This window comes from Mercurialis annua, linkage group LG3 (assembly GCF_937616625.2).
Source record: "Mercurialis annua linkage group LG3, ddMerAnnu1.2, whole genome shotgun sequence".
Classification (NCBI taxonomy): domain Eukaryota; kingdom Viridiplantae; phylum Streptophyta; class Magnoliopsida; order Malpighiales; family Euphorbiaceae; genus Mercurialis; species Mercurialis annua.
Window position 1 is genome coordinate 7,306,488 of NC_065572.1, and position 25,988 is coordinate 7,332,475.

General features: G+C 30.7%; 4 protein-coding genes across 8 annotated transcripts; all 4 read left to right on the top strand.

Moving 5' to 3' along the window:
- Positions 1-2,851: 2,851 nt before the first annotated feature.
- On the top strand, positions 2,852-4,047 carry LOC126675122 (ervatamin-B-like). The gene is made up of 2 exons (XM_050369712.1): positions 2,852-3,303; positions 3,401-4,047. Exons 1-2 carry the CDS (start codon positions 2,865-2,867, stop codon positions 3,967-3,969), a joined length of 1,008 nt encoding a protein of 335 aa, XP_050225669.1. The 5' UTR covers positions 2,852-2,864; the 3' UTR covers positions 3,970-4,047.
- Positions 4,048-5,297: 1,250 nt separating this feature from the next.
- LOC126673928 (heavy metal-associated isoprenylated plant protein 28-like) lies at positions 5,298-6,694 on the top strand. Its single transcript, XM_050368244.2, has 3 exons — positions 5,298-5,404; positions 5,501-5,576; positions 6,172-6,694. Exons 1-3 carry the CDS (start codon positions 5,399-5,401, stop codon positions 6,570-6,572), a joined length of 483 nt encoding a protein of 160 aa, XP_050224201.1. The 5' UTR covers positions 5,298-5,398; the 3' UTR covers positions 6,573-6,694.
- A 9,494-nt stretch (positions 6,695-16,188) lies between these two features.
- On the top strand, positions 16,189-21,008 carry LOC126674359 (putative lipase C4A8.10). 4 transcript variants are annotated; one of them, XM_050368800.2, is made up of 12 exons: positions 16,635-16,770; positions 17,333-17,401; positions 18,021-18,168; positions 18,399-18,466; positions 18,789-18,859; positions 19,001-19,267; positions 19,358-19,521; positions 19,621-19,676; positions 19,772-19,824; positions 20,347-20,515; positions 20,602-20,699; positions 20,785-21,008. In XM_050368800.2, the coding sequence occupies exons 3-12, from the start codon at positions 18,065-18,067 to the stop codon at positions 20,893-20,895; spliced, it is 1,161 nt and encodes a 386-aa protein (XP_050224757.1). In that variant the 5' UTR covers positions 16,635-16,770; positions 17,333-17,401; positions 18,021-18,064; the 3' UTR covers positions 20,896-21,008. The 4 variants fall into 4 exon arrangements, with proteins under 4 accessions (XP_050224760.1, XP_050224756.1, XP_050224757.1 ...); XM_050368799.2 differs by lacking the exon at positions 17,333-17,401 and having other exon boundaries at positions 16,191-16,770; XM_050368801.2 differs by lacking the exons at positions 16,635-16,770; positions 17,333-17,401 and adding an exon at positions 17,657-17,754.
- Positions 21,009-21,841: 833 nt separating this feature from the next.
- On the top strand, positions 21,842-25,305 carry LOC126673803 (14-3-3-like protein C). 2 transcript variants are annotated; one of them, XM_050368081.2, is made up of 7 exons: positions 21,842-22,083; positions 22,262-22,568; positions 23,089-23,176; positions 24,222-24,331; positions 24,419-24,567; positions 24,911-24,969; positions 25,068-25,305. In XM_050368081.2, the coding sequence occupies exons 1-7, from the start codon at positions 22,011-22,013 to the stop codon at positions 25,068-25,070; spliced, it is 789 nt and encodes a 262-aa protein (XP_050224038.1). In that variant the 5' UTR covers positions 21,842-22,010; the 3' UTR covers positions 25,071-25,305. The 2 variants fall into 2 exon arrangements, with proteins under 2 accessions (XP_050224038.1, XP_050224039.1); XM_050368082.2 differs by having other exon boundaries at positions 24,914-24,969.
- The last annotated feature ends 683 nt before the right edge of the window (positions 25,306-25,988 follow it).

The following is a 25,988-nucleotide window of genomic DNA, read 5'->3' on the forward strand; positions in this document are numbered from 1 at the left end:
GACTCTTCTTTTCTAGCAAATCAGACTTACAGCTAAAGGGTTTCTCTGATGCTGACTGGGCTACATGTCCTGATACTAGAAGATCCATATCAGGATCCTGTGTTTTTCTTGGTAACTCCCTTATCTCATGGAGATCTAAAAAGCAGACAACAGTTTCAAGGTCTAGTTCAGAAGCTGAATATAGATCCCTTGCTGCTTTAACATGTGAGATTCAGTGGTTGGTTTTTCTGTTAGCTGGTCTAAAACATCACTGCTCCTTACCTGCTCAGCTTTATTGTGATAGCAACTCAGCAATACAGCTTGCTCATAATCCAGTTTTCCATGAGAGATCTAAGCATATAGAGATTGATTGCCATGTTATCAGGGAGAAAATTAACACTGGCTTAATTCATCTTCTTCCTGTTTCCTCTGCTGATCAACTTGCTGATTGCTTCACCAAGGCTTTGCCTCCTGCAATGTTTTCTGATAGTGTTGCCAAGCTGGGAGTACTGGATATCTACTCTCCAGCTTGAGGGGGGGTAACACAGCTTATATTTTCAGCTGCAATGTTTTCTGATATAGTGTTGCTTTCATCAGCATGCTTTCACAAGCTGCATTCTTGGATCTCTTCAGCTCAGCAACTTTGGAGCATTGGATTCTCTTTTGACAGCCTGTCATTTGATTACAGCCTGTCACCAGCTCATTTGATTCACACTTACAGTGTGTGTATAGTTTCAAGCTTTCTGATTGGTTAGCTAGCTGTGAGTTAGTTATGAGCGGTTAGTCTAGAAGGTCTATAAATAGTGAGTGATGCTTAAGCCATTTCTTAAGCTTGTAATCATTTTGATTTGTGAAATAAAGATTGATTTGCTCTCTGGTTTTTGGTTTCTAATACATCGCTTCAGCAACTCTAGGCGTGTAATTGCCCGAAAGCCTCACATGTCTAAATGGAATGCTATAACATCTTCTTACTTAACTATAGTCTATAAAAATTACATTCAGTAAGTAGACTATTTAATTATTTAGAACGTTATTGCTGCAAACTTTTCATACTAATACATAAGGATAGAGAAATTTTTAAATACACTTAGTCCACCACGTCATTTGTGAACTAAGTCAATTACATTATAACACGTCATTAAAATAGTGGCACTATCGTAATATTACTATTTAAATGTGTAAAAAATAATAATAAACAAAATTACAATAGTGTCACTATTTTAATGACGTTTCATGATATGATAGGCTAATCCACGGATGACATGGTAGACTGAGTCTATCTAAGAATATCTCGATAAGGATATCTATCATTTATATATTTCTATTGTTGTTTTATTATATATATTTTTGATAAATTGTTGTATTATTATATATAAATAATTAATCAAATAAGTATTTATTTTAATTATTCTAATTAATTTATTTTTTTATTTCAACCAATTTTTATTATTGAAATTAATCAAAAAATTCATTAAAGTTAAATATATATCATAATTTTAAAATTATATATAGTATTTTTATTCTATTTGAATTTCATATTCATCAACTCATCCTTTCTCCTACTCCCTCTCTGCCCATTTATGACGGTCCATCACTGATAGTAACTTATATACAGCTATATTTATAATTAATCTGTATATTTTTTTAAATCGTTCCTATAATTAAATAATATAATTGAACAATTTTTTCATTAAAAACTCTAGCTCCGCTCCCGAGTTAAGCTGATATTAGTATCGATCCAGCTCAAAAATATTATATTTACATATTTACTTTTCGAGTTCTACAGGCGGTTAGAAATAATATTTTTTAGCAAGAATAAAACTATTCTAATTGTTATCGGGGTTAGGTGTTAATATTAAGTATTAATTAATCAGGCCACAACCTGCGAGAATTGTGGGTCGAACACACAACCTCGGGTATACAACAAGAAGTGCTTTGCCTTATATACATTTGTATTTTTCCTTATATCTCAAAAGGATAAATTAACATAAAAAGTTGGGTTTCAGTTTGATTCCTTAAGTTAACCATACGATACGACTATATACGGTTTGGTTACCGGCCAGTTGCTGTATAGGAACTCTTAAAAAGTTTGATCATCGAGTTTTTAAATTTGAATTTATGTGATATGTTAATTGAATTCAAATAGTATATTCTAAATTATTTGGGTATAAAAATATTTTAGTTTGAATTTAAATAACTAAAATCAAGGAGATTTTTACAAGGATAGTTGAGCTATTAAAATTTCTTTTAACGAATTAGTAAACATATTTTTTTAAAATGATTTTTTACAACTGCATAAAAAATTGTATAAACTCAAAATCAATTTTAAATCAAATTCTCACAGTTTAATTTATTATTAAGTATTAAATGATTAATATAATTCCTCCAAATGTTTATTTTTTATAATTATATTATTTTAAATTATGCTATTTTAAAAATAATTAAAACTACAACTTGCCAACTATGACCGATTAATCTAAAACAATTCAGTCCGAGACTTTGCTAAATTAGTCAATTTGGTCCTTGATTTCGCATGTATAACACAGCTTACACTATTTACCGATGGTTTTGCTTGGGAAACTTTGCCGATTGGCAAGAATCTTCCAGACAACTACTTAATTTCTTTTTTCTTTTTTAAAATATTGCAATCAATAATTAACAACTCAAAGAATCCGAAAATCAAAAATTTCAAACTTTTTATGGATCTTAAAAATCAAAAGTTAACAACTTAATTTTTTTAAAATATTAAAGATAATAAATCTGAGAATATTTTCGTAACAACCCAAAATAATTAATTCCTCCTTCTACTTGCCAATGCTTATATAAAAACAAATTGACAATCTATTTAATTTTGATCAAACTTAGAACTAGTTCAAGCCATAATCATGGCATTCTCAAACCAAACAAAATTCATATATTTGATTTTAGCAATTTTTGTGTTTCAAGTTAGATCAAGAACATTGATCATCGAAGATGCCGCCATTGTTGAGAAGCATGAAGAATGGATGATTCATCATGGACGTATCTATCATAATAGCGAAACAAAAGAGAAGCGGTTTCAAATATTCCAAATCAATCGGAGAAATATTCATAATTTCAATAAAGCATCAAATAAAACTTATGAGTTAGATCTCAATCATTTTGCAGACTTAACTAATAAAGAATTTCTCACTACTTATACCGGCTATAGAGCACAAGAAGTAGCCCAAACAATAAATAAATCAACCAAAGCACCAACAGATTATCATATCACTGATGTTCCCGAGAGTATTGACTGGAGGCAGAGAGGTGTTGTTACCGGTGTTAAATTCCAAGGCGAATGTGGTAAAATTCCTCTTCTTAGATCATAATATTTGATAATTCTATTAATGTATCTTGTTTTGCATTTTCTAGTTAATAAAGCTTTTTTTGTATACTGTAGGATCTTGTTGGGCATTTTCAGCTGTGGCAGCCGTAGAAGCTCTTATAGGTAACGGTGTCTCACTATCAATACAACAACTGCTAGATTGCACATATGAAAGTAACGGTTGCAGAGGCGGTACTATGAATTCTGCTTTTAGGTATATGGCGCAAAATCAAGGAATAACTTTAGAATCATTTTATCCTTATCAATTAATGCAAACAACTTGTATGATAAGTAATGGTGTAATTAAAATCGGTGGTTACGAGGATGTACCACCTAATGATGAGGAAAAATTGAAAGGTTTTGTGTCAATGCGACCTGTGTCGGTAGCCGTTGATGCAAGCTCAGATTATTTTAGATTTTACAGTAATGGAATATTTCCAGCTCAAGATTGTGGAAATTCGTTGAATCACGGTGTTCTTTTAGTTGGATATGGAACAAGTGTAGATGGAATAAAATATTGGTTAATTAAGAATTCATGGGGGACTCAATGGGGAGAAGATGGATACATGAGATTGGAAAGAGATGCCAGCGTCTACGGTGGTGCTTGCGGTGTTGCAATGGATCCTTCATTTCCTTTTCTTTAATGGTAAATTAAACTCAGAGTATTATTGGACATTAGACTAAAATATGTTTTCAATTTTTTTTTATATTACAGAAACTTAGATGTGGTGCTTTATCCTGCAAAAACACCTTATTTTTCTACGCATTTATATAGTTAAATGAAAGTTAAATTACTTAGGTTTGTGTTCGTTTTTATGATTTATCGTATATCTACATGTTCCTATAAGATCCATTCAACAATATTCTGTACTCGCTTGACATATTTTTCACGTATCATCTGAAAAAAGAAGGCCTAACTGTGTGAAAGATATTAACTTTTTTGACTGTTTACAATTTTTAACAAAGTTTTCATTATTGCAGTTTTAATTATCCCCATGTTGAAAACTGATATCAATTTTAGTCAATTTCAATAATTTTACAATTTGATATACATATTTATTTTCTGATAATTTGATATACATATTTTTATATGTAACTTTTTAAAATTTTCACTCTATTTTGGTATTTTTATATACTAAAAACTAAAAAGTAACCTTTAATGCATAATTTTACATTTTTATTGAGTAATTTTTGAAATTGGGCTAAATTTACTGTCAATTTTAGTTTTAAAATTTGGCTCAAATTATTGAAATTAAAATCAATAAGGCACAAAAACAAAAGAATTTTAGTTTTTGGAACACAAATTAATACGCCTAAATTTGCAATAATAAAATATTTTTAACTTAAAAACAAATTATTCATGAATGACTGCTCTTTGAAGTTTGAAACATAAATTGATAACCATGATTGCAATACGAATTATCTTATACATATATATAGTTTATATAAGAATTCTTTAGGTAGATTGGATTTATATTTTTTTTAGGAATTTTATCTAATTAAATGTTAGAAAATGTTATATATTTTTCTTTAATATTGTATTTCTATTTTTTTAATTGATTGGGTCTGTGAACAAAGTATGAAGTCATTTCTAGGCAAGATACTAAAAATATATAATTTGTTAATGATTCAGTTGACAGAAATAGAAGAAATAAAATATCTAAACATACCCAAGTTTAGAATCCAAACAAATATTCCACGAATAAAGGGCAAAATTACTCTTTTCTTGTAAAGCTAATTAAAAGCCAACTTTATATTCTGACTTGGAAGCAGCTGCTATGCATTTTCTGTCGAATCTATAGCGTAAATTTTGTTGCTTAGAAGCAAGTTGAACATAAAAAGAAAAATAAAAGATAAATGTGGGGACTATTTATTTACTATTTTATTCTTTCTTATCCCTCTTTTTCCTTTACCTTGCCTCTCAAGTTACATAAATTAACCTACAAAAAAACATCCTTTTATATATAAATAGACCCTTCGGCTCAATTCTTTCATCACAACACTCATAAATCTTGAGAATAGCATTAAACTTCTTAGCTTATCAAAGTTCTAAAAAGCTTGCCAGGTTCTGAGATGACGGTATGAAAATTCGTAAGAATTGTAATTAATTTTAGGTCATTATCAATATTTATGGCAACTAAATTGAATGTTTTTTACTGTTTTCTTGTGTTTTAGATTACGGAGATGAGGGTGCATATGGATTGTGCTGGCTGTGAGTCTAAAATAAAGAAGGCTCTTCAAAAGCTCCATGGTAAGTTTTTCGAGCTTTAGATGAACCCAGTTCACTACGTATGGTTATGAATATTTGTATTGATAATATAATATGCATGACGTAACTGATTAGAATCTCCAATCCATAAATAAAATTTAAGGCCTAATTACTTACTACTCAACATTTTCAATCTTTTTCATTTATGGTACAACTTTTGAAAAACGTTAATACTAGCCTAATTTTGATAAAGGCATTACAATTGTAGTTAACTTGGCATATTTATCAGAAAAGTCAAACTATCTTTTTAAGTTTTTTCGTTTATGTCAAACCTAGTTAATATTTTTTCAATCGCAATTAAGTAGTTGGTTACAAATAAAACATACTACTAATCAAAATTGTGTTCGTTAAAATTAATGTTTTTGAAAATTAAGTCATAAATGAAACAGTCGGATAGATTTGATATATATGTTTGAGTGAGCCAATGTTTAATTTCAGTTACAAAACCATTTGATGCGGCATAAATCAACTGGACCGATATTTTAAATCGATTACTATAAATAGAATTTTCATAATCTTATGTGTTGAACTGAGCTCGGATTTTCAGTCTTACATAATTTGTTTTCAAAATTTTCAGGTGTGGATGACATAGACATAGACATGGCCATGCAAAAAGTGACAGTAATGGGTTGGGCAGAGCAGAAGAAAGTTCTTAGAGCAGTAAGAAAAACAGGAAGAAGAGCAGAATTATGGCCATATCCATACAATCCTGAATACTATAACTTCAAACAACAATATCATTATCAGCAGAATCATCAACAAACCCTAACTGATCATCAACCTCAACCTGATCATCAAGTTACGTACTACGCAAGTTATGATCAGCTGTGCCCTACTTCGTCGTACAATTATCGCGAACATGGATACAGTGATGAAAGCTATGGTTATTATCAAACACCACCTTATTCTATTGGTGTTGATGAACAAGCTACTGCCATGTTTAGTGATGAAAATCCTCATGCTTGTTCCATCATGTGAATTTTGTATTTCCCCTTTAATTATCTCTTCATGTGTATAAATTAAGAAGTATGTGCAACTTCGTAATAAATTGTACATATAGTTCTAATTATTTCTTAATGCCATGTTTGTTACTTCGTTAATCGTTGTACTTAAGGGTGTGCAAAAATCGAACCAAACCGACAAATTTCAATTTGGTTATATTGAAAACATAGCAAATTAAATTAAATTTTAATATAAACCAAACTATAAAACAATCGAATCAAATAGAAAACTGATCGAAATGACATGTTGTTTTCTATTGGTCTAGTGGTGAAACAAAAAAACCAAACTTTTACGACTTGTTGCAATTTAAACCAAATTTTTTAATTTTTTATAATAGTAGTCAAATTGTATTTTTTTTATTGCTATAATAGCTAAATTAAGTGGTGGACAAATTTATTGTTTTCAATTAAATATTAAACTATTATTATTTTTTGATGAATAATAATATATTAAAAGTCACAAAAAGTAGCAAAAAATTTAAAAATACTCAAAAAATTTCACACAAAAAATACAATTTGGCTATTATTTTAATAAGAAAGTACAATTTCCCTATTATTGCAAAAATAAAAAATTTTGGTTTAAATTGCAACAAGTTGTAAAGGTTTGGTTTTTTTTCGCCATTGAGCCTTTTCTATTTGAAAAATTAACTTCTCTAAATTTCAGTTCGTTTTGATAAAAAAAATTAATTCTTTTGAATCATAAGCACAACCCTAATTGTAGGCGTTTTATGTATTAAATTTATGGTGGACTATTCTCATGAAAATAAACTTTATCATTTAACAATTAGTTATAATTCAAATGGTATAAAGTGTTTGACAACAATCTGTTAGATCGTGTGATTAATTTCTTCCATAAACGCTCATTTTTTCCAATTATATGTAAAAATAATAATTATTGTTTAAACATAACTAATATTTTAGTGAAAATGATTCATAAGAAACCCTCACTATACTAGGAAGTTGCTAATTAGTTGACTATTGAAAAAAAAAACTCAAATACCAAGTTTTTATATATTTTTTATTGAGTTAGTTTTCCTATTCTCATCATCACAAGTAACTGTATATTTCTTTATGAATTTCTAGTTAATTCTTAGATACCTACTCCATTAAAAACTTTAAAATGACCAACAAAGGGGAATTGCTACGTAATTATCTATAGATAAATAATTAAATATCTCTATAGAGTTAGCCACTTTTTACTTTTTCCTTAAATTTGTCATTTTTAATACTAACAATGTCAAAATTAATCTTTTACATATTATTCTTATTAAAATTCATTAATAAGCTAATATATATTATCAAATTACTTTACCTACATTAAATTTTTGATGAACCATTGTGATATCAGTAAACTACTAAATTCTATCGTTTAACACTAGACTACCATAAAAATGGTCTATTTTGGTATTGATTAAATATTAAGGTTTTTTTTATAAACAACCAACATTTATCATATTATTATTTTTATACGGAAATATATTTCATATTATAAAACTACTGTACACGGCTTATTATTTTCTTTTATACGAACTTTCTTACTTTTCCTTATCTTTTTTCTTATCTTCTTCATTTACTTTTCTGGTTTCAATTTTTATCTTCTCTTTTTTTTCTTGCCCTCCCCGCTCTTGTCGTCGTTCTGCCTCTGTCTATCTACTTTTCCTGGTGCGTAGTAAATATTATGTTTCCGATAGTCACCAAAGCTTTAATAGACCTATCTCCTTGTCCAAACTTCATAAATAGTCTCAAATCAGGTTGTTACCATATTATAATATCTTTCCCTTATGAAGAGCTTAAGATGAACTTACATAAAGCCAGGCAAGAAACATTCAGCCCTACATTTCTTTCTTTCAAAACATATGAACCAAGTCTTTATCCAGAGTTCTGCTGCAACAAAGTGACCTTTACTTAAAGAGAAGTCCAGTCTTTCGAGCTATCCCCTTAATGTCTATTGGCTGGAGTAAGGACATCTGTCCAGGCTCGAACCCCAGACTCTAACTCTGTGTATAACAACTATTCAGACTTGACAATCAAATGCGTTTCAGAATAAATTGGAACTAGAGATTTTTATAGCATATCTATTTTCAGCAATTGATTTGTAAAATGTGTCTTGTTTTTTTCTTTTGCAAAAATATCTTTTTTTTACTTTTTTTTTATAAAAGTACGGTTTCCGTAGATTTTTAATAGATCATTGGTAGATATCAGAAGAATATAAAATGAGTGAATTCTTTTTAAAAAAATACATGTTTATATTTTAAATAATTGGTGCATTATATATAAATTGGAGCTCATATGCTATACTTTTATTGGATAATTTAAATGAGAAGAGGAAAGAACCGAACTGCCAAGTTTAAGATATTATTTTTCAAATCTGTAAATTTGATTTTAATTGGCTGTTTGTGCTAAAAAAATTTGTATGGAGTATAACTTCCCCATATGGCTGTCCCTTGTGCTCTAGTATTTTTATTTTGGCTGAATAATAAAAAAAGCCAAATCTTTTATAAAAATTTCATAAAAGTTTAAATATTTCAATTTTATCCAATTTATCCTGAAACGCATGATTTCGTTTTAATTTTGTTTAACTACACAATTTTATTTATGTGGTGTTGATGTGTGGCATTGTCACGCATAAGAGTAAAATTATATGATTGGACAAAATTGAATCAAAATCATGCGTTTCAGGATAAATCGGATAAAATTAAAAGGTTTGGACTTTTGTGAAACTTTCATGAAAGATTTGGCTTTTTGTGTTCATTTGGCCTTTTATTTTTTAAAGAAGTAAAAATTATATTATTTATTTACTATTTTTGGATGAACAATAATTTTTTATTCAATAATAAAATGGATAAAATTAAAATTAAAAAATTAAATAGAGATTTTGTTTGTTTGTAAATAAGATAAACTTTTAAAATGTAACTGTACTAAAATATTAGATATGAAATGAGATCAATTCATTCGGTTGATTTTTTAGTTTTTATTTTTTTAGTATAGTATTTTACTTTTTAAAATTGAATCGGATTTAAAATGATAAAAATTAAGCATAAAATGGCTGTTAATTTTTTTAAAAATATTTATATTTAATATATACAAAATACATGTTTAAGAATATCAATTGGACGAGAGATTCTTAGGTAGACTCAGTTTACCACGTCATTCGTAGACTAACCTATCATATTATGACACATCATTAAAATAATGGCATTATCGTAATTTTATTTATTACTTATTTACACTTTTGAATAGTAATATTATGATAGTGTCATTATTGTAATGACGTGTCGTAATGTAATAAGTTTAGTATATGGATGACGTGGTGGACTGAGTCTACCTAAATATTTCTCCAATTGGACATCTTAAAAAATCATGTATTGGAAATATGTGGCTATCACCGCCAAAAAAAATCGTTTCTGCAACCGGTGGTGGCATTTGCAGAAAATGGAAATCTAATGCACTAATTGACATAAATTTGGCGGGACTCACTCTGTAACTACTAACCACCACCAGCTCACCAATCTAAATATCCATAAAAAAAGACTTGTAGGCAATAAAATAATATTCGAGTTCTTTTAGTTCAAATTTTGAACTTTTTGGATAAATTTGGATTCAACTTTTTTGGATAAATTTGGATTCAAAATAATAATAATTTGAATTAAACTATCACATTGCAGTTTACAAAATAGGAAATAAATTAATAGAATATTTAGTTCAATCTTTTTTATTAGATAAAATATTTAGTTCAATCATAACTAAAAAAAATTAAATTCATTATACTTTATTTCATGTCTAATATCTTCAATAGATTGAATTTATTTTAAATAATAACATATTGAATATTTTTTTTAATTTAGTCAATTACTATTTATTAATTTAGCAATTTAATTTTTATCGTTACTATTAAAATCAGTTTTCACACACTGTCCTTTTTTTGATCAATGTTTCTGTAATTTAAGGCCATTTCCGACCCACTATATAGTTGGAACTCTATTTTTTAAAGATATTAAAAAAATTAAATAAATAAAAATCGATTATTTACCGGATGTTCCGTCTTCTATTTTTAGTCGATTTTGACATTTTTATTGTAAATTCGCTCGGGTATTTGTTGGGTTTTTAATTGAATTGAGAGAAGTGAATTTTTTTAAAAAAAAATTGAAAATGGCTTAGGGGTATTTTGGTAAAAAGTTGGGCGGTAGGTAGTAATTTGGGGCGGTAAATAGTAGTCCACTTATTTTATTATTTTAACAACTTAACTCAAATTGAAACTTTTTTTACATATTCATCCAAAAAATAAAAACATATTTTTTTTAACAATAGTTAAGTAAAAAAAATAAAAAAATATTTTTATCATATAATAATATATATTTTACTAAAAAAATTGAATAAAATATTAATATTTTTAATATGTAAATTAAAAATTATATCTAAATAAAACACACATATTAAACATTACATGAAAATAAAAATAAAAGATATAATAATAATATTAGCATAAGAAAATATATTATTATTATTATTATTATTATTGTTGTTGTTGTTGTTATTTTTATAATTTTTTATATTATTTATTAAAATATATTATTTATTAATGTTATATATTATTAATTTATTATATGCGGTTTTTAAACATACATAATTTTATTAGAAGACATAAAAAATATAATAATAAAGATATAAATTTTTAATATTTGAATATATTATGATATAATTGTATAAATTAAAGTTAACGGGTTAAATTAGTAATTAGTAATTATAAAAAGGTACAAAATAATCCTTATAGAGATGTGAATAGTGAAACTCTACATGTAGAGTTTACTATTCAAAAACTCTAAAAAAATGAGTTTATAGAGTTGGGTGGAGTTACCCAACTCTAAATGTTGGGACCCAACTCTTTTTTAGAGTTGGGTTGGAGATGCCCTAACTCGAGCATAATCAACTCTAAAACACAATATTATTAATTTTCATTTTTTTCAAATTTTAAAAGTTTATTTTGATTAAATGTTGACAGCTATGTAATGAGAATAGAAATAATTTAAATATTTTATATAAAATTACACAGCAACACAATTTAATTGTCTGCATTTTTATTATACTAGTTTCGCATTACGTGCTATGCACGTGGCTCGTAACGTAACTACTCAATAAACATATTAATAAATTTATTATAATTATATCAAATTTTTATTTATAATTAATAGAAAAAGTAAATATAATATATTCGGTTATTAAATTTTTTTGTGCTAATTTTCCTAAATACATGTTTCGCCAAAATAATTACAACTTTACATTGCAAGTTTTGAGTTTTATTTTTTGACTTTTTGCCCTAACTTTATTTACCTGTTTTGTTTTTTTATTTACCAAAATACCTTTTTCGGTTTTTCAATTTCGGTTTTTTGGTTTTTTCGGTTCGGTCAACCAAGCCGACGGAACCGACCGATAGTTTTTTATATAGTGTAAGATTGGTGTATATATAGTGTTAATTTTTGTTTTTTATAGATTTTTTTCCTGAAATTTTTTATTTTATTTTTTATAGTGTAACAGTAGTGTATATATAGTGTTTTATGGTGTTTATATAGTGTAAAATTAGTGTATATATAGTGTATAAGTAGTGTATAAGTGGTGTATAAGTAGTGTATAAGTAGTGTATTTATAATATTTTTGTAGTGTTTTTTGTGGTTTAGCCATGAAACACTGCAAATACACCATAAACACTGCAAATGCACCATAAACACTGTAAATGCACTATAAACACTGTAAATGCACCATAAATATACTAAAAAATGGCAGAAATACACCATTAATACACTAAAACGTAAAGATATTATAAAATTATTACAAATGCACCATAAATCAAAATTTTCTTTACAAAATCAGTAGCAATAAACAAATCTATGAATAAGAGAAGAAAAAATAAATAATTATATGAACAATAGAACAATTTTATAAACAAAAAAATATAGATCTACAATAATTTATTTACAAAATATTTAAATCATTAAAAAAATCTAAAAATTTACACAAATCTAAAAACGAGTCAAGAAATCCATAGCGCGAACGGAAAAGACGAACGGACTAGCGCGAACGGAAAAGACGAACGAAAAAACGACCGGAAACGACGAGAAATCCATCTGTAATACCCCAAATTATCTAATTATCTAATTGGACCACGTGTTCAATTTAGATTCGCCAGAGTGGCGAAATCGGAAAGATTTTGATAAAATTCAAATAAATAAATTTCAAATAGGTTGGTTTCAGGAAATAAATTATGAGAAAATTAAGGTTATATTTCGATTCTAAAGTTAGAATTGCAATTAGAAGGAAAAATGTTAAGAAAAGTCCAAAATAAGGTATAGGGACCAAAATGGTAATTTAGCCACTTTGTGTCGAAAATAGAAATATTGGATTTTGACGGAAAAGTGTTATATCGAGCTTCGTATTATTTATCGGATATAAATAATACGTATAAGTCGTAATAAAAGAGTTTAACGATTTAGCTATGGACTAAATCGTAAGAAAGAAAAGTTTAAAGGATAAATGATAAGAAACAAAAAGAACAAGGACCAAAGTGAACCTTTAGCCAGAATATATAAGGAATAAGATATGAATGAGAACAGGGAGAAGGATCGAGAGAGAACGAGAGATATATCGCCGATTACATCGTTTCGCCGCCGTTTCGCCGTCCGACGTCCGATTCACGTGATTTTCGCGGCAATCTCTCCGGAATTCAATCCTCTACTGATCTTGAGCTTCATTTCAAGGTAAATTTTCGGATTTTTGGTGCTAAAAGCAAGTTTATAGGCTGTTTTAGTTTAGGAATTGAAATTATCGATTTAAACTCGATTTTAGCGTTTCCGGAAAAAAACAAAGTTACGGGTTTTGTTGGAAACGGAGTGTTTGGCGTGTATGGGGAGTCATAGCACGACGGGAAGCCCGGAAAACGACGTTTCCGGGGCTGTGCGTGAACTGCACTTGGTGTGCGATCGCACACCGAAGTGTGCGGACGCACACTTGCAGTGTGCGGACGCACACTTGAGCAAGTGTGCGAACGCACACTTGTGGTGTGCGAACGCACACTCCCAAGTGTGCGGACGCACACTGAAGTGTGCGAGCGCACACAGTGGGTCCGCAGGGACCTAATTGTGCTTTTAGCCCTAATTGAATGGGATTTCAACATTTTGGAATATTAGACCCTAAAAACGATTAAGGACCCCGATAAATTGAAAAGTAAAGTTTTAGCTCGACGTTTTACGTGAGCTATGATAATGAAAAATGTCAAGGATATTATACGTTTCTCGAATACGAGAAACAGAGTTCGAGATATCGCAACTATGATAAAGGAAGAATGCGATCATAAATAAAGTTAAAAATAAAACTAAATCCTAGAACTTAAAAGTGTTATACGTATTAAAGTATGAAGTGCACGTCTAATCATAAACAATTTATCAGACGTGTCAGCGAATAGTGGAGTCAGTAGAAGCGGACTAGCGAGGGCATACCATCAGATCGATCATATCATTTCTTGGATTGCGGTCACTGTGAGTTGTGCTTTTACTTTCATGTATTAAAACTATTTGATATATATATATACTGTTTCCACGCATCGCATTATATATAGTTGACTGAAATGTTATATGTTTATTTAAATTCTATATATGAGAACTAGTATGCGATCCGAAGAAACTAGCTACCTATTGGGTGTCAATAGGCTGTGTGATCACCAGTATCGAGTCAGTCTAGTATGTTTGCATTTGAGAAATGACTTAACACAGCTGGGAGCTGTTGATGAATATGATATTTACGATTGGGTTTTGATACGAGTGAGTACTCGGCTACGGTGTAGTCTGGAGTCCCCGTATCCAGTGGCTGGGCCACCAGCGAGTTGGACTCGCAAATGATATTTACGATTGGGTTGATTGATAATGATTATTCGAGAAATGTGTCGCATGCTAGGATATTAGTTTCGTACGGATCAAATACATGTTTATATGTTTCATATTATTGTTTCCTTGAAATGCGATGCTATGTTTTTATATATTAATACTGTCTGTAAATGACAACTCACTCAGTATTTTCCCAAATACTGACCCCTCACCTTTGATGTCTTACAGGTGCTTAGTTTGTGGACCTACCTAGAAGCCAATTTTGGAGTGCAGAAGTCATCTGTAAATGTTAGTTTATGACTTCTGTGAATGCTGAAGTAGTAGTCTTGTGTCAGTAGAACAATAGCCTAGACAGCAGTTTATTTTTATTGTATATATTAACTGCTGTTATTGTTTTATATGCTTTTTGATAGGCTATGTGTTTTGTATATAATCCACGGCCCCAGATGCCGGTGTGATATTTTGAAACACTAACTGATGTATATAGTACCGCGAGGCCAGTTCGTACAGGGTACGGTAACTAGAGCCCGCGAGGTTTTGAAACAGTTAGTGTAAATGTATGATTATATGTTATATATATGTACAATTGCTTCCGTTGTTTGATATTGTTTATTTTATATTATATTTGCGAAAAATTAATTGTGATTTTAGGCTTGCTACGGGTTCCGGAGCTACCACTCCCGTTCCCTAGCGCCGGTCGCGGCTCAATAATTTGGGTCGTGACACCATCTGAAGTAGACGAACAGAAGCGCGACCGGAAAGACGAACGGAAAAGACGAACGGAAAAGTAATCGGAGGAGATAAACTGAAAATCAAATGAAAAAGAAGAAGAAAAGAAGAAGAAAAGAAGTGTGAAGAAGAAAGAGAAGAGAGAGAGAAAAAAGGTGGCTATGTAAAAATTTAACCTAAAATGAGATAAGACTTCTTTATATAGTGGATACTTTTGGTAAATAAGTTAGGTTATTAGGTAATGTAGGATAAGAGAAAAGGATGGGTCAAAATGATGTAAATACTTTACCTAAAACAAGTATTTGGAAAATAATCTCAATTTTTTTCCATACTGAATTTATTCTTTTTTTAGTTTTATAATAACTATAATTAAATAATTAATTTAATTTTATTAATAATATCTTTAAAAATATAAGATAGAGTTTTAAATAATAATATATTGACCAAATACAGTACTTTTAATTTTGTAGTTCAATCAAATTAAAAGATAGGCATTCCTACTAATTTGCAGACAATTTAGTTATTACATGCTAAAAATTAAATTGGAGATAATTTAACTAACTATTCTAATTAGAAATTTAATTACAATAGTGATTAATTAAATAACTAATTAGTTAATGAATATAAAACTTATATTTAATAGTAAAATGAAAAGAATTATTCAGTATATAGACATATCTTGAACTAATAGACTTTTTGTCAAATAAATTTTATAATTTAAAAAAAATGAAAAGCCCATTTATACAAAAAAATATATAAATTTAAATACATTTACCATTTATTTTCTCCACCAAACATTGAGTTGTTTTTTAGATCTAAATTAATTTTTTAATTAAAAAAATTGACCACACAACAACCAAAAACAATGCATCATTTTTTTTCTATATAATTATTATCCTTCTAACTAACGAAATAAAACCTGAAAATCGTGTTGGAAATATTAAAATAATGTTTTTTAGTAATTACAAATAATTTTCCTACCAAAATACCGACACAGCTACACATTACATAAATACAGAACAAGAACGTTGACCTCAGAAATTAAATTTCCAATCGCATTGGCTATTCATCCCCATAACCCAAATCTCATCCCATCCCTCCCGCTCAATTCTTTTTGTCTCACACTCAAATTTGCAGCACACCTGTCATTTTACAGTCCATTCCCACCAAATTTGACAAGAAAAAAAACTCAAAATTGACGATGCACAGCAGCCCAGCAAATCTTTTATTTTTTTGGTACGGGAATGGGTCTTGGTTTCTATTTATGTTTCTGGGTTGATAACTTTGAACTCTATCTTTTTTTTAATGGAGTTCAAGATAAAGCGCAGTCTTTTTATGGGTAAGATGCTGACATAATAGCATCGAAATCCGAGACTTTGGGAAATTTCGGTTCAATCACTATCTTTCTCTCTCTGTATTATGGGTAGCTTGCTATAAATATAAATAATTAGATGGCTACTGCTTCTTTAATTCATGTTCGATCCGTTTTTAGTAGTTATAGATTTCATTCTACAAATGGCGCTGCTTCCTCTCCGTGTTCTTGCTCTTCTTCTCCGGCTCTGAATTTCTCTTCCGGTAATTTTATTATTTCTTATTTTTATTTGAGTTATTGTTACCATATAGTGTTTTTTCGGTTTAAGCATAATCAATGGACATCTTAAGTTTTCTAAATTTTTCATCCTATAGCTCGGTCTGCGTTTTATGCTTTATTTCTTATAAAAAATGATGTCGTATTTGGCGTGTGAATGACGAAAACGACATGGTATAGAACATTTAGACTATATATATGCCATGCGATGAATGAAAGATTGAGATATATAGGGGCATGTTTTGAATATTGTGTTTAAATCTAAAAAAAACCCGAAAGATGTTGATATATAATATCAATAACCCTTTTTATTTTGTTGGTAATTTAGTTGTGTATTTGTTGAATTCTTGAATATAATTTTTATTTACAGAATTGATTTTAAAAGTTCAAGATTATAATTTGTGAGAGGAATATAACTCATGAGCTTGGCAGAATGCTGACTAGCGCTTATACAATAGCTCGTTGGTAGGTTATAATTTAAGTTAGACTCTGTATGATTGTCGCTTTAACCGGATGTGACCTGATTGAATCCACAAATTGTTTTTTCAGGGAACTGTATTCTGATTTTGATACCTTTTGTCATTTATCTATGAGTTAATATCTTCTGTTAATTTTAAGGTACGTTTGATATTTATTGTGTCCCTGAAGTTGACTAGTGAGATTAAGGAAACGTTTAGAATTGATGAATCTTGTGAAATACTCTTTGCCAAAAATGTAGTAATTCTTAACCTAGAAGATTAGGAGAATTCGAAACTCGAAAGTCTAACCTTGCATAAGATGTAATCCTTAACCTAGAAGATTAAGAGAATTTTAAGAGTATAACCTAGAAGATTAAGAGAATTTTGAGAGTATAACCTAGAAGATTAAGAGAATTTAGAAGTATCGGAAAATACTCTCATCTAAGAAGCTGTGGAGGCAGGGGGGGTTTCGCGCAGCTTCCCTTTTTCTTCAACAAAGTGTCTAAATATCAGGTATTTTCAAGTGGTGAAATTCCTCTGCCTCCAAGCCTAACAAAAATAATGTTTGATATGTTACTTAGGTCTCTTCAACATGTTGCAGTTCCCTGGTTTCTCTTATGACTTGTCTTTCTATGAATACTTTTGTTGTATGATGTTTTGAAACATTCGAGTTGTTTCCTTTTCTTTTTTAATTTCTTTTTGGAATTTTATGCGTATGTGCCATGAGCTATACAATTCAACTGCGCTTGAATGTTGAGGCATTTGGAAACTTATTGCAGGTGTAAATAGTAATTGGAAACGTAACGGTCTTAAAACTCAAGCTATGAATACTGCAACTCTAGGAAATTTTGGATCATCCAAGGGAATCGGCAATGGGAGTAATGAGCCTGATCATCTACTCGTTCTGGTCCATGGCATCTTGGCCAGGTATACGTCAAATAAAATCTTGAAATACAAATGTAGAAATGGAGAACTAGTGAAATGATCATATATATTCGTTGTATGTCATGCAAAAAAGGTCATTTCCACATAAAAGAAACAATTAATACAAAACAGAAATATCCTTAATCTCAATGAGCACACACTTGAAAGTATCAGTTTCTTTCTGCTTTTGTTCCAAAATGATGTTGAATTGATCATTATTCTTCAAATTTCAGCCCAAGTGACTGGATATATGTAGAAGCGGAATTAAAAAAGCGTGTTGGAAGAAACTTCCTAATATATGGTATGTTTGTGTCATATATTTTCTGTATTCTCCTTTATCTTGTATGTAAGAAAAACTGTCAGTTTCTTTATATTTTCCCTTAAGTATTATAAATAAGAAAACTTTAAAAATATTTGGACGTTGCCTGATTTGTTGCATGTTGTCAAAACAACGTTCCTTCGTACAATTAAGTAATGATATGATAGTTTTCCCAAAGGGCAAGGATGAATGAAGTCCATATGAATTCTGATAACTTGGATGACAGTTGGATTTTTATCAATAAAAAATAAGTATTAGATTCCTTATCTGGTCAAACTTTAATTATTCTTTTGAATGTGTGCAGCCAGTGGATGTAATACTTACACTAAAACGTTTTCTGGGATTGATGGAGCTGGAAAGCGACTGGCAGATGAAGTGAGCCTTGAAATACTTGCTTTTATAGGAATTTAATTTTAATCTCCAGTATTGTGATGCAGATATAGTATTTCCTAGGAATTATATGTGATATCGTCAATGATATCTTCTTGGTCTGCCTTCTCCAAATTTTATTAACAGGTTAAGCAAGTAGTAAAGAAGACTGACAGTCTAAAGAGGATTTCCTTTTTAGCCCATTCACTTGGTGGCTTGTTTGCAAGATATGCCATTGGTGTCCTCTATTCCGAGAATGCCTCTGATAATAGCCAGTCGATTGATCTGGCTAATTCTAAACTGTCTAATTTCAAAACAAGGTCCTCCACAAGACAGGGTAAAATTGCAGGGTTGGACCCAATCAATTTTGTTACCCTGGCAACTCCGCATCTTGGGGTGAGAGGGAAAAAACAGGTTTGTTTTGGGGTAGTTCTGGTTTTGTTAATTAGTATTTCTGCATTATTGCAGCTTAGAACATGTAATATAACGTGTTCTTTTTTTTAGCTTCCATTTCTCTTGGGAATTCCCTTTTTAGAGAAACTTGCTGCGCCCATTGCTCCTATTATTACTGGTCGAACGGGTGGTCAGCTCTTCCTTACTGACGGTAAACCTAACAGGCCGCCCCTCCTTTTACAAATGGCTTCAGATTGCGAAGATGTGAAATTTATGTAAGCAAGCCAACTTTTTATGGTTAATTTGGTAGAGCTCATAGATGTTTTATAACAAAATGAATCTTACATGCTCTTTTTCTTCTATTTTGGTGACAGATCTGCACTTGGTGCATTTAAATGCCGCATCCTATATGCAAATGTATCTTATGATCGTATCCCATTGGCATCTATTTGTCATAATTAAATGTGTTTATTCATCCTCAATGTTCTCTCTTTGCTTATAAACAGCTTCCTTAACATTAATTAGATATGGTTGGTTGGCGCACTTCCTCTATAAGAAGAGAGAAGGAACTCGTTAAGGTGAGATTTATTTGTCTACCGTTGATTTTTTTTCTCCTCCGAAACAGTCCCTTATTTTTGTTGCATTAGCGGTGAAGAAGGGTCCATTCAATTAGACCTGAAAAGGAAAATTGTTGAGGAAGTATAGGAGTTAATGGACTAGTATTGTTAAACTTAGTAGTTTGCTGTAGGTTCAGGTAATAAAACTTAGTAGTTTGCTGTAGGTTCAGGTGATGAAACTTAGTAGTTTGCATAAGATGTAATTCTTAACCTAGAAGACAAGCAAGTATATCAAAGTGCATCATAAATAGCCAATAGGTAATGAAAGCTGTTTCACGGTAGCAAGATTGTCAGTTAACATTGGGAAGAGATTATAAAAAAGATGAAATGATGGGGTTCATATGGTTTTTTTGATTTCACATTTTTTATGTTAGCGAGTGAAATGATGCCGACTATCAAGTACTTTTACGATTTTTTTTTCTGAAAATCAAAACAGCAATATATGCTTACTACCGTGTATCATAAATACATCTCAACTGGCAGCCCCCTCGGAGATCTTTGGACGGCTACAAGCATGTTGTAGATGTTGAGTATTGTCCACCAGTCTCATCTGACGGTCCTCATTTCCCTCCAGAAGCTGCAAAGGCAAAGGAGGCAGCACAAAAAGAACCCAGTACGCAAAACACGGTGGAGTATCACGATATCATGGAAGGTAAAAATTCTTTAGCATAAACATACATATCTTTTTGATGATCATGTAATTACCAAAGAGTAATGACGGTAACAGTTCATTAACAGAGGAAATGATACACGGCTTACAACAATTGGGATGGAAAAAAGTCGATGTCAGCTTCCATTCCGCATTCTGGCCCTTCTTTGCCCACAACAACATACATGTATAGTATATGTTTTCTATTTGTTTTTTATTTTATTTTTTCTTTTTAATTCCGTTTTACGTGCCTGAACTTGTGATGAATTCAGGTGAAGAATGAATGGTTTCACAATGCTGGCGCTGGAGTAATTGCACATGTTGCAGACAGCATAAAGCAGCAAGAAAACTCCGTCTTTCCGCTAGTTACTGCTAGCTTGTAGCTATTAGAAATTACATATTAGTGCCATTTGTATTACTTTCGAACATTGCAAAAAATTTAATTGCTATATATATTTATTCGTAAAAGAGGAATGAATTATCAGTTTCCTCGTAATTAGGGTTGTAAATGAATTGAGTTGTTCACGAGCAGTTCGATATTCGGCTGGATAAGAGCTCACATACCAATTAGTAGTACATCAGTTACTTCGCTTGTAAAAGCAGAATATATTCTCAATAAAACTCAACTCTATTCTCAAATCTTTTAAAACCTTGTAATTGGTAATTTATTAGTTAATTAACCAGGGATTGAATTCGTTAATTAACCAGAATTTATAAATTACTATAAAACTGTGTGGTGGCAGTCTAGGAGACTGCCACCTCATAGTTTTTAGGAATTCCTGCTGCCTAAGGCAGCAGGACTTTTTTATTCATATACATTTTCTTTTGATGTAAAAAAAAATAAAATATACGTTTTCTTTTGATGTTGTTGATTTTATTTACAAATAAAATTTAAAACATTTCAGTATTAGGATGCTATAATCAGCTTTAGTTTAAGCAATAAAATCCGTTTTTTTTTAAAAAGCTTCATTCAGATTCTTAATTACAACTGCTTTTGGGCAATTGATATAAAAATACTTAAATGTTTTCCAGAAAGAATTTATAAGCTTTCTAGTTTTTTTTATACATTTTTAAATATTGTAATTTTTCTTTTTTAAAAAAAAAGAGTAATGACGGCTTCCATTGATTAACCTTCTCTTGTAATCAAAAAAAGACTAAAGTCCTTTTAATTTTTAATTTTTTTGACATTTAACCCTTCACATTTTTATTTATTTCTGTAGTTTTTTTTTAAAAGAGGGTTCATTTGACCATTAAAATAATTGAGGGTCCAAAATGAAAAAAAAAAAATTACGTGCTTAACATACCTATCCAAACATACGGCAAGTAAGGGTCTCAGTTAGATACACCCAAAAGAAACTCTTTCAAGAACTACCGTGGTCAAAAACCGATTTTTCTTATTTTTTCCTTCGTTTTCAGGAACAAAAAAACTTGGGTTAAAAAAAAAATCTGTTCTCTCACAGCACACACAGATCAAATCAAAGCGGCAGATCGGTCAATTATGGCTTCCGTCAACGAACGTGAAAACTTCGTTTACATCGCTAAACTCTCCGAGCAAGCCGAGCGCTACGACGGTAACTAAATAATTAATTCAGCACTCAAATCTTTAAAAACAGACGAGAATTTTAATTAGTAACTTCCTCTTTTAAATTTAATGTGATTTTTGTTTTTGTAATTAAATTTTAATGTAAAATTATAGTTAGTTAGGGTTTTGACTTTTTTTGCTGTGTTTTGACTTTATTTGAAATGTAGAAATGGTGGATGCGATGAAGAAAGTAGCGAAACTAGACGTGGAACTGACTGTTGAGGAGAGGAATTTACTGTCTGTTGGTTATAAGAATGTGATTGGTGCGGGGAGAGCTTCGTGGAGAATATTGTCGTCGATTGAGCAAAAGGAGGAGGCCAAAGGAAATGAAAGTAATGTTAAAAGGATTAAAGGATATAGAGAGAAAGTTGAGTCGGAGATTTCGAACATTTGTAGTGATATTATGACTGTTATTGATGAACATCTTATTCCTTCGTGCAATGCTTCGGAATCTACTGTGTTTTACTATAAGATGTAAGTGAGTTTGTTTTTTCGGTTATTTACTGTATTTAGTGTTTTATTTGATGTTGAGGTTTATTTTAGGCATTGTGTTTGCAGGGTAGTATAGATTATGATTTGATGTTTTGGTTATCTTTTTGGCATTTGTGAAATGATTTAAGTAATTGCTTTAGATTCCGGTTAAATTATGTTAATTTTGACCAATTTCATTTTGTTGAAGTGCTATTTGTTTTCTCAAAATAAGGATTTGAGTTGAAAATAATGAATTTTTCTGCTTATTATATACTTTTCCGATAGGGGAATTGGTTATATTTTATTTTTTTGACTTCACAAAACATGGGGGTTCGAGCTTTTTCTCCCCTACTAATGTGTTTTGCTGGGATTTAGGGTTTTGGTGGTGGTTTTGTTTGTGTTGGTGTCTGCAAGTTCTTACCTGTGTCATCAAATTACTTGTGAGAGCTCTATACGTATATGCTTAATTTGTTTAGCTAGAGGTAACTTTGATTGATATAGGAGGTTTTGATGGTGGTTGCAGGAAAGGAGATTATTATAGGTATTTGGCTGAGTTCAAGAGTGGAAATGAGAGGAAAGAGGTTGCTGATAAATCAATGAAGGCCTATGAGGTTTGCTAGTGTATAATCATGTTGATTTTAATTTTATTTTTACCAATCCTGTTTGCCTAAATAGGAAAAAGATAAGATCTAAATTCTGAGGTTTATTCTGTCCTTTCTTTCTTCCCATGCTTCATTTTTCAGCTACTAAATTGAGTATTTTAATTCTATTTGTCCGTCTGTCTACAAATAGGAATACATGCATTTCGCAAATAGGGATACAAGTGTTTTTTTTCCTTCTTTGATATGTTTTAAACTAATTTCTGGTATTGAGGTGGGATTTGATTTTTACTGAGATGACTTGAGCTTCTAACGATTCTAGTTACTTTTGTGCGGCATTTTAGTATTATTCTTGGTTGAAGTATGTGATTAGCTGAAATTCCGTGCATGGCTGCATGCAATTAAGATTCATATTACAGGTGCATCTCATTATGATGATTATTGATTTTGTAGAGAACTTTATATTATGAACCATATCTGACAAATATTTAGGTATTATCACTAGTGGCTAATCATTTGCAATATTCTTTCAAGCTAATTACTACTACTCCATGAGCTTAAGTCCGAAGTGCTGTTCATCCCATGAATTCAAAAATTACTATTTCCCCCATCACATTTTAGTTTTCATTTACTAAAGCCTTCCCTTTATAAGGGTGTTCAGTAAAATAAAACATGAAAGTCAAGGGGGAAACAATGATTTTTAAAAATTGAGGGGGAAACAATAATATGTAATGTACCTAAACTCATGGTTAATAGTAATTAACCCTATTCTTTATTATGAATCGTGCATTTTTTTTTTAAAGTTGATTCATTTGAACTACATATTGTTGCGTGCTATACATCTTTCATGCTTTTCTCTATTTACAGCCAACATGAACTTGAACCATGATTGTAACTGAATTAGCGACATGGGTGATTACAAAAGCTCTCTCTTCCTGTTGAACATGTGGATGCATTTTCTTATTCTTTATTTTTTTCCTAATAAGTTGGAAACTACAATTACAAATAATTAGTTTGAATTTCCCAATTTGTTCATGAATTGCATGTTTCTTTGCAGACCGCTTCTACTACAGCAGAAACTGATTTGCCTCCTACCCATCCCATTCGCCTGGGTTTGGCCTTAAACTACTCAGTTTTCTACTATGAAATTTTGAATTCTCCTGAAAGGTATCTGCGCTATTAGGACTTTTAGATTTCTAGAATAATTTCTATGGGACTGAATGTTGCATCATTTTATTTTATCTTTTCTCCCAGGGCCTGTCACCTTGCCAAGCAAGCTTTCGATGAAGCCATCTCCGAGTTGGATAGTTTGAGTGAGGAATCTTACAAAGATAGCACATTGATCATGCAGCTTCTGAGGGACAATCTGACTTTGTGGACATCTGATATCCCAGAGGATGGAGGTAACTGATCCCTCTCAGTAGATGATTAGCTCAGATTTGTTTCTTATTGATATTACTTCAAAGGATATATTTTTTACCATCAGCTTGCAATATAATTTGTTAATCTGCTTTCTCTTGTAATGTGATTATCACTGTCTCACCATCTCTTACAAATGACTGGCCCCTTCTCATTTACGCATCTTAAGTTTGTTATTTCGAATAAATAGAATGTGTATGTAGGCCCTCCCTTTTTCTTTTTAAGGGTATATAAGATGATTTTTATGAATTTTATAATTTGTACAAGTTAACTTTCTGCTTGTACTTGCTATCGCTCGTTAATAATTTTTTTATGCAACTGCGACAGAAGAGTCCCAGAAGCATGACAAAGCTAATGGTGTCGGTCCTGGCATAGATGCAGAAGTGGTGGGTTGTCTCCTTATAGTTATAGCTGAAATTCTTCCGTTTTTTGTTTGTACGAGTACGACTAACTTTTTTTTTTTATCCTTTTTTTTATTTTGCAGTGAAACTAACCAACTGTGGTCAGTGATTATGGTGCGACATGAGCAAATTAGTTGACTTTAGGAACCCTTAATTTCCAAGAAAAACCAGCGTCGAGTTGTTGTTGTTGTTGTTGTTGTGATAATGTTGTATGTTTGGACTGCCAACTTTACTTTCTTCTTGAAAGCTTCTTATCTCTGTTTGTTCACCAAATCTGAAAACATTGCAAAGGTTGTTTAGAAGGAATTTCTTTTTGTTTCATTTCCTTTGTTGGTTATGGTTTTAATGACTTGAGATCTGTAATGTTGGTGAAAGTGTTAACAAACTCTGATCTAGTCCTTCTCTTCTCCTGTGACTGGTATGGTATGCAACTTTTATGGGCCTTTGGCCTGGACCTGATTATGGGTTCGGATATTTTGTTTTAAATGTGGCTCGAGTTTCTGCCCGTAATAAGTCTATTTTTTGTGGTGCTAGAATTTTTATAATTATATAAATTATATTATAGGTTAAAAAAAGCTCGGTTAGAGCTCATAAATATAATATAAGGGCCGAAGTTGGATAGTAGATATTAAGTTTGAACTGAGCTCGGACTGGTTCATCTCTCCTTTTCAAACTTAATTCACATCGAAGCATAAGTAGCATGTTGCCATTACATTTATCTCACCGACTTTTACTTCAATTGAAAATTGTTACGGTTATTTAGCTTCAGAAAGATGATTACTGCATACCATTATCTGAGAAAATATAAACAACAAAGAACAAAGTACAGGAATTATAGGAACTCCAGCTAATTAGAAAAAAAGATAAGCCTTATTTTTCAGTAACTAAAATACAAAACTCACAAGAAAATCCCACGAACAGTAATAACGGATGTTCCCCAGCTTGAAAGACTGAGGCTCTTAGTTACAGAAGCTGTTAATAGATTCAAGCTTAGTTTCTTGAAT